This window comes from Terrapene carolina, unplaced genomic scaffold (assembly GCF_002925995.2).
Source record: "Terrapene carolina triunguis isolate 2854851 unplaced genomic scaffold, T_m_triunguis-2.0 Scaffold517, whole genome shotgun sequence".
Classification (NCBI taxonomy): Eukaryota; Metazoa; Chordata; order Testudines; family Emydidae; genus Terrapene; species Terrapene triunguis.
This window is the reverse complement of record NW_020664868.1, coordinates 513,481-521,114: the sequence shown is the minus strand read 5'-3', so window position 1 is coordinate 521,114 and position 7,634 is coordinate 513,481. Positions and strand designations below refer to the sequence as shown.

The window sequence follows — 7,634 nt, the reverse complement described above, 5'->3', positions numbered from 1 at the left end:
AGATTACTGTGTGCAATGACCCAGCCACTCCCACTAAAACTATTCCCCCAGGCTAATCTTTTCCCCTACTGTTGCTCACACCTTCTTGGCAACTGTTGGAAATGGGCCACCTGGATTATCACTACAAAAGGTTTTTTTCCTCCTGCTGGGAATAGCTCATCTTAATTGATTAGTCTGGTTATAGCTGGTATTGCAAGCCCCACTTGTTCATGTTCTCTGTGTATATATAGAGCTCTTCCTACTGCCAGGGCCGGCTCCAGGCACCACCTTGCAATGCCAACCAGGTGCTTGGGGCGGCCACTCCGGAGAGGGGCGGCACGTCCAGGTGTTCGGCGGCAATTCGGCGGACGGTCCCTCACTCCCGCTCGCAGCGAAGGACCTCCCGCCGAATTGCCGCCGCAGATCACGATCAAAAACCCTGGAGCCGGCCCTGCCTACTGTATGCTCCACTCCAGGCAGCCGCTGAAGTGGGTTTAGCCCACGAGAGCTGAGGCCCAAATACATTTGTCAGTCTCCTTGTTTTTGCTGATACAGACAAACACGGCTCCCCTCTGAAGAGGTAAAAAGACACTCGGAGCACAACGAAACTGGATTGTATTTCAACCGCTTCTCTTTGCCAAAGGGGAGTCGGCTTCAGACAGACCACGGACACGGCGAGTGTATCTAGTGTGCCTTGCACACACACACACACACACGCAGAGCAGGGCTCAGTCCCTCCAGCAGGGGGCAGTACACGCACACACACACACGCAGAGCAGGGCTCAGTCCCTCCAGCAGGGTGCAATGTCACACACACACACACCTCAGCCCCCCCTGCCGGGACACAGACACGCACACGCAGAGCAGGGCTCAGTGAAGTCCCTCCAGCAGGGGGCAGTACACGCACACACACACACGCAGAGCAGGGCTCAGTCCCTCCAGCAGGGTGCAATGTCACACACACACACACACACACCTCAGCCCCCCCTGCCGGGACACAGACACAGACACACACACGCAGAGCAGGGCTCAGTGAAGTCCCTCCAGCAGGGGGCAGTACACACACACACACACACACACACACAGGGCTCAGCCCTCCCGGCCCCCCCAGCAGGGACACACACACACACACACACACAGAGCTGGGCTCACACACCCACGCGGGATCCTCCACAGTCATGCTCCTGGTTTTCTCATGTGCACAATGCTCCTGCCTGGCCCCGATAGTGTTTTGCACCAGTGTAACGCGCTGGGCGAGGTGCAGGCCGCCGGGGAACTGGGCCTGGCCGCCATGGCACGGCTGCTGGCGTTCAGCGGGGGACGAGCTGCAGCTGATACTCGCGCGGCACCTTGCCGAAGCCGTGGTACTCGGGGGTGATGTCAAGGTCCTGCGGGCGGGCGGGCGGGCGGAGGGCGAAGCGCTGCAGGATGGAGGTGAAGAAGAGGAAGAGCTCCATGCGGGCCAGGCCCTCGCCGGGACACGCCCGCTTCCCTGCAAAGAGCCACGGGCGTTATTTGCTTGGGGGCTTTGCGTATCCCCCTGTAAAGAAGATTGCGGATGCACATCCCCGGGGCCCGATTCCCAGGCCCCTCTGGGTAGGAACGGCTCCCTCAGAATCCCCCCAAGCAGGGGCCTCCCTGCCCCGTGTGGTGCTGGCATAGCGGCCCTGCACCCACCCTGCACAGCCGCCAGCATATGGAGCGGATCAGAGCGTGGCCGGAGCGCGCTGCACTGGGGCTATTCCCTGCCCCATAGGGCCCATAGGGGGCAGATCGGGGGCGTGGCCGGAGTGTGCTGCACTGTGGCTATTCCCTGCCCTGCAGGGTCCATAGGGGACGGATCATGAATTAGAGCAGCCCTGAGGTTGCTGTAAGTGACACCTGGACCCAGCAGCTCCAGGCTGTGTGGTGCACAAGGGGGTTTAATGGCCCGTCCTGACCACACCTGGGTTCAGCTTCCCACACACACGCCAAGGACCCCAGGGAGTGCCCCGGGGACTTCAATTTGCCCAGCTAATGGACAGAGGAGGTGCTCCGACGCCAGGGCGAGGAGCCCGGCTCTGAAGCCGTTGGGTGCTTCCCAGGAGCGCGGGAGCTGCGACCCTTGCTCAGCCCCCGGGGCAGCGGGTTTTGCTGTATGAAGAACCAGCAGGGACCGAGCTGAGGGAACATCTCCCCGGCTTGGAGTCTGGAGTGGGCTGGGGAGACAAGGAGACCCCGTCCTTCAAAAATCCCACATTGCCACCCGCATCACACATCCCGCCGAGCCCTCGCTCATCCGCTGGTGTTCACCCAGCACAGGGGGCCGACGCAAGCCCTACGCCCCACGGAAGTCCTCGAAAGAGGCCGTTGTGGGTGTCTAGGCCTGTGCACGGGGGCAGGATCAATGCTGGCGGCCTCGGGCAGCGTCGTTTCCGGCGCGCGTGGCACTGCACCGCCGGGAGACGGAGCTCTGCTTTTGCCCCCGGGCGGGCGCCCTGCGAACGCAGCTGCTAAAGGGAGCCCAGAACCGACCTGCGGAGAAGGCCATGAACGCCGCGTTCTTCTGAAATCCACCCGCCTCGTCCAGGAAATGCCCGGGGTCGAAGGTCTCCGGGTCTTCGAACTGCGCGGGGTCGTGCAGGACGGAATGCAAGACGGGAAAGACGGCCGTGCCCTGGAGGGGAGAGTTCGGACCCGGCTTAGCGGAAACGGCTCCAGATCCAAGAGCACGGATGCTTATGGGCCTTCCCTAGAGATGGACGGCGCCTGCCTCCCCAGAGGTATTTGGTCCTGCTCAGGGCTGGGCTTGAGGCCTTCTCATGGGCCCTTCCTGCAGCCCCCTTGTGCCAGGCGCTGCACAGACTCAGAGCGAGAGACGGTCCCTGACCCAGCGAGCTACAGTCTACATAACCACAGGAAGGATCCTTAGCCCCATGGCTTGGCTGTGCTATAAATAACGCCCCTCTCGTTAAACCAGGCCAGTGTCACGGTAACAACCCCCGACAGCGGTCGTTGGCAGAGTTTGAACCCGTGACTTTCAGCCTCATTCTCAAACCAGCAGCAGCTATTCTTGAGGGGACCAGCCACTAGAGGGCAGCAAAACCAGCTTTGCCAGCAAGTCACACGAGGCCTCGTGCTCTCATTTCTACCCCGTGCAAGGTTGGTGCACCAGGCTGATCATTCCAATCCAACAGCTCCCTTGCACAAGCGCAGCCGCCAACGCCGGGGGCAGGGCGCTGGGGAACGGGGCCCCACGAGGACAGAGCGGCAGCCGCCCGACCCTTTTCGTCTGAAACTTGGTTTGGTGAAAAACGCAGCTACGGCGACACTGAAATGGTTCAGGAATTCGTGGCCTTTGTGCCAGATTGGTCACGCTGGGGGGAAAACTCTGTTGCGTGGAATATTTCTGAAACGAAATGGGTTGTTTTTTTCAGTTGGAGCCCACTTTTCACTTCAAAATGTCCTGTTCTTACAAAAATAAATGTAAACATCTAAAAACGGGCGAGAGTGAGACAAAACCTGTCCTTCGACCGGAAACAATTTCCTTTTTCTTTTTTTACTCTTCTGTTCTCTGCAAAAATGCAAACATGGTTCATTTTCGGTCCAGCCTGAAACAATTTTTTACCCCGGTTTTTTGAAAAGACCCAAGAACTGAAAGATCCCGGCTCCGCCCCGTTCTATCTTGAAGACGCCCAGCTCGGGTTTTGGACAAAGGGGATCCATGTCATGTGTACCTTAGGGATGGCGTATCCCCTGAACTGGGTGTCCCGTGTCACCGAGTGGGGAACGCCCAGAGGAATGATGTCCGCGAACCTCTGAATCTCATGGATCACAGCGTCGGTGTAGGGCATCTTGGACCTGTCCTCCATGCCCGGGACGCGGTCCTGGCCGATGACTCGCTCAATCTCCTCCTGAATTCTTTCTGTACAAACGAAAGAGTTAAGAGATGAGCCGGGCGAAGGTCACTTCTCCTGCCATTCCCTTCTCCTGATGTGCTGGTATTTCTCAAGTGCCAGCCCGGCAACGCTATTCAAGGCTGGTCTTACGGTGATGGCAATGGGCGAATGCTCAGGTGAGCGAGGTTCAAGTCCCAGCTAGCCCTGCATAATACAGCCACAGAGAAGGGGTAAGTGAGTCCCTAAAGGACTGGCGGCATGGCTTTGTGCTTAGGCCAGCCAGACTGGAGTCAGGAGTGGTAGGTTCGATTCCTGGGTGAGCTGTGACAAATCTCCAGGCCTTGGCTTCCTTCCTTTAGCTAGTTGGACTGGAAATTCTTTGGGGGCAGTGTCTGGGCAGCGCTGGGTTCCTCCTCTCTGGGGGTGTGTTTTGGGGTGCCCTGGAGAATAGGTCGCTCGCTATTGACACCTGTTGGTGAACAGGGAGAAGAGCGGCCCGGAGCTGCTTGAGAACACCAGGTGGACAGAGGCTCGGTAGAGCAGGAGCTCTCTGCTGCCATCTGCTGGTGAGCGTGGGGACAAATGGGCCAAGCCTCATTTGCATTTCACTCATGTGACAGTTTGGGGCAAGTTGGTCAAAAATCAGTTAAGTTTTAATTCTGGGGATAATCAAACATGTTTATTCCAGCTGGGAAATGAAAGGACAAGAGAACTGCACTGAATGTGGCTAGGGTGAGGGGTCACCATAACTAAAATAGTAGTCTGGTGTGATTGGGTAAGTAGAATCTGGGCAAGGCCCAAAGGAGAGAAAGAGCAGGGTAATGAATGTGCATTGGTTGCTGTATGCAAGGGCTTTGTGCAGGGTCTGAGCCCCCAAAATAGCCCTTCCTGTAGGGGCCAGAGATGAACCTGCCTGTGGTTTGCACCCTGCCAGCCTTGGATAACAAACGGTAAGTGGGGCACAGCGGAGAAGGGATGCGGCTAGTTCTAGAGCGCATTGCCTCAATCTCTACTCACAACTGTAGATGAGATGGAAGGTCGAGTTACCCTGGGGTGGATCTTACCTAACAGGTGCTGTTGATTTAATTAATTGCTGGTTTTCCCAAGTTTTAGTCTGTCCCCCCTCCCCCCCCCCGCTCCTCCCACCCGCTGAAGCTCAACAAAATCAGACTGGAAATTTGGTGGAAGTTTTTAAGGCAGGGCCATTAGCGGGCGGAACGTCTTCCCAAAGGCTGGGGAGTTCTCCATCACTGGCCATTTTCCAGCCAAGATTGCTTGTTTCTCTAAAAAGCTCGGCTCCAGTTCAGAGGGGTTCTCTCTGGGGCGTTCCAGGGCCGTCGGGGTCCCTTCTGGCCTTGGAACCTAGGGATAAAGTTTTCTTTGTTTTAACTCCCTGGACAGGTGCTTGGATGGGGAAAGTGCTGCCGATGCAGGGTTCCCCGGGGAGGCGATTTAGTTTCCTCGGGTTGCTGGGTGGGGGCTGTTTGTGAAGTGCTCAGCCGGCGCCCCTAGACAGATCTAGTAGAGACCTGTGATGGGAGGATACTTCAGCAGAATCAGCAGCCCGTATCTCAGCGTGGTGCTGGTGGTTTCCGTGCCCGCGAAGAATAAATCCAGTGCCGAGAGGATCAAATTTTCGTGGTGGAATTTGGTGTCCGGATCGTTTTCCTCCTAGAGACAAGGGGTGCAGAGGAGAGGTTGTGAGTCCCTTGCAGGGCAGAACTGCGGCTTTCTCGAGCGCTCGGATTTCATGCGCTGGGAGGGTGGACTAGCAAGGTGGATATTCTGATAACGCTGGATAAATTCAGATGTTCTGATGTTGGTTTCAGCCAGGCTCTCTTTGGGTGAGGGTCACCCGAGCCCGTTCTAGATCTTGCTGGGAAGCAGTTTTCCTGTCTTGTGAAAATGGTCGAGATTTTGGACATTTTTTTCCCCCTGTCCCGAATGTCAGAATTTGGAATGTTTTCGGGAATTGAAAAACTGACTAAAACGGGTCGTTTTGCTTAAATTTTGACCTTTTTTTTTTTAAAAAAAAAACACTAATAAATATTTTGTACTCCGCTCGAATTTCAAAACAAAAAGTCACGTTCAGCTGGAAAACTGAAAATTTTCATTTGGAAACAGGGCATATGGACAGTTTTGAACCTTCAAATTTTTTCTACATCGAGAAATTCCTTGAAACCGACCCTTTCCTGTGGAACGATTCGGTTTTGCCGAATTGGCATTTCTCAACAATCAAATGTTTTTCTCGCGTGTGAATCCCAACCAGCCCTAGTGATAGGAACAGGTGGAAGCTAAACCAGAATCAATGTGTCTACACGGGGGCTTCAGCCCAGTGGGGCCAATCTGGTTTAACCAAACCAGGCCTGGTTTACACAGGAGGTCAGACTAGATGATCACACTAGGATCCTCTGGCCTTGCAGTCAATGAGCCGAGGAGTGCCAGCCGGTGAGCGCCAGGCCAGCCGTCGCCGCCGCTAACGGCCCTGACCTGCTGCATCCGGATGAGGAAGGCATCTGTGTAGTCCCGCGGGGAGGACGGGTCCAGGGTCTCTTTGTGCTTCCGGACGACCCCGGCCACGTAGCGCTTCTGCTCCTCGAAGTTCTCGAAGAGCCGGTTGTGAGGGCCGGGCAGGTGGTTCATGACGGCAGGGAAGAGGTTGTAGAGCTGCCGGACGTAACGAAGGGGTCGCAGTGGGTGCCAAGCGATTCCCTCACGCGGGGGGCGAGATCCCCCAACCCCCCGGAGCAGAGGGCTCAGTACCAGGCCTAGGGCACCGCTGAGGTCCCCCTTCAGCCATGCCTAGGCCTGGGGGGTGTTAAGTGGGGCCTGGGGGAAGTGGTTAAGCAGCACCTAGGCCCTGTCGGGGCGGGGAGGGGGCTACGCACCCCTTAGGCCTGGGGGGGGGGGAAGTGATTAATCAGTGACCCCTAAACTCCAAAGCAAGCGGAGCGAGTTGGGATGGCTCAAGCCAGGGCCTGTGTATACGGCATCTGCCCACGGCTCCAGGGCAGGAGGACGGGGGGAGGGGGGGGGCAGGGGCTGGTGCATGCTCAGGCCAGTGGGGTTCAGTTCCTGTTTGATGCTGGGCGAGTCGTTAATGACTGGGATAATGCAGCGTAGGCCGTGCTTGGAAAATCTGCAGTGACACCCAGCTGGGAGGGGTTGGAGGACAGGATTAGATCTCGGTTGGGGTCTGGGCGGCGCCCGGCGTGACGGGGCCCTGATCTCGGCTGGGATCTGGGCGGCGCCCGGCGCGACGGGGCCCTGATCTCGGCTGGGGTCTGGGCGGCGCCCGGCGCGACGGGGCCCTGATCTCGGCTGGGGTCTGGGCAGCAAAGACCTTTCCCCCTCTATGTGTCCTTTTGCCCTCTATTGGCTGGTCCAGAGAGCGGATACGCGCTACTACCGCTACCAGCTGAGGGAGCTGCTCCTTTAGTTCAACCGGCAGAGCGGCCTGTGCTCTGGGGCTGGAGCTGTCCGATCCAGTCCCTGCTGACGACCCACCTGGGGGGAGGTCACAGGTGGGATGCAAAAGGCCAGCCCGGCCGGGCCTCGCTAACCCACCCCGCAGGGGCTCTTACCTGCACCCAGACGGTGTCCACGCGCCGGAAGTTCGCCTGGATCAGGCCGAGCAGCGTCTGGAACTCCTCATCCTCGTAGCTGAACCGCGCCCCGAAGACCACGGAGCAGATGACGTTGGAGACGGAGCGCCGCAGCATGAAGGTGGGGTCCAAGGGCATCCCTGGCGGCCAGGTCCGAGAGCTGCTTAGTTGC

The 7,634-nt window shown here is 57.7% G+C and overlaps 1 protein-coding gene across 1 annotated transcript; it reads right to left on the bottom strand.

Annotated features, from left to right (window-relative positions):
* Positions 1-1,062: 1,062 nt before the first annotated feature.
* On the bottom strand, positions 1,063-7,600 carry LOC112109189 (cytochrome P450 2B4-like). The gene is made up of 6 exons (XM_026658770.2): positions 7,442-7,600; positions 6,348-6,524; positions 5,387-5,528; positions 3,696-3,883; positions 2,494-2,635; positions 1,063-1,471 (listed from the first exon to the last, which is right to left on the bottom strand). Exons 1-6 carry the CDS (start codon positions 7,598-7,600, stop codon positions 1,290-1,292), a joined length of 990 nt encoding a protein of 329 aa, XP_026514555.1. The 3' UTR covers positions 1,063-1,289.
* Positions 7,601-7,634: the final 34 nt, after the last annotated feature.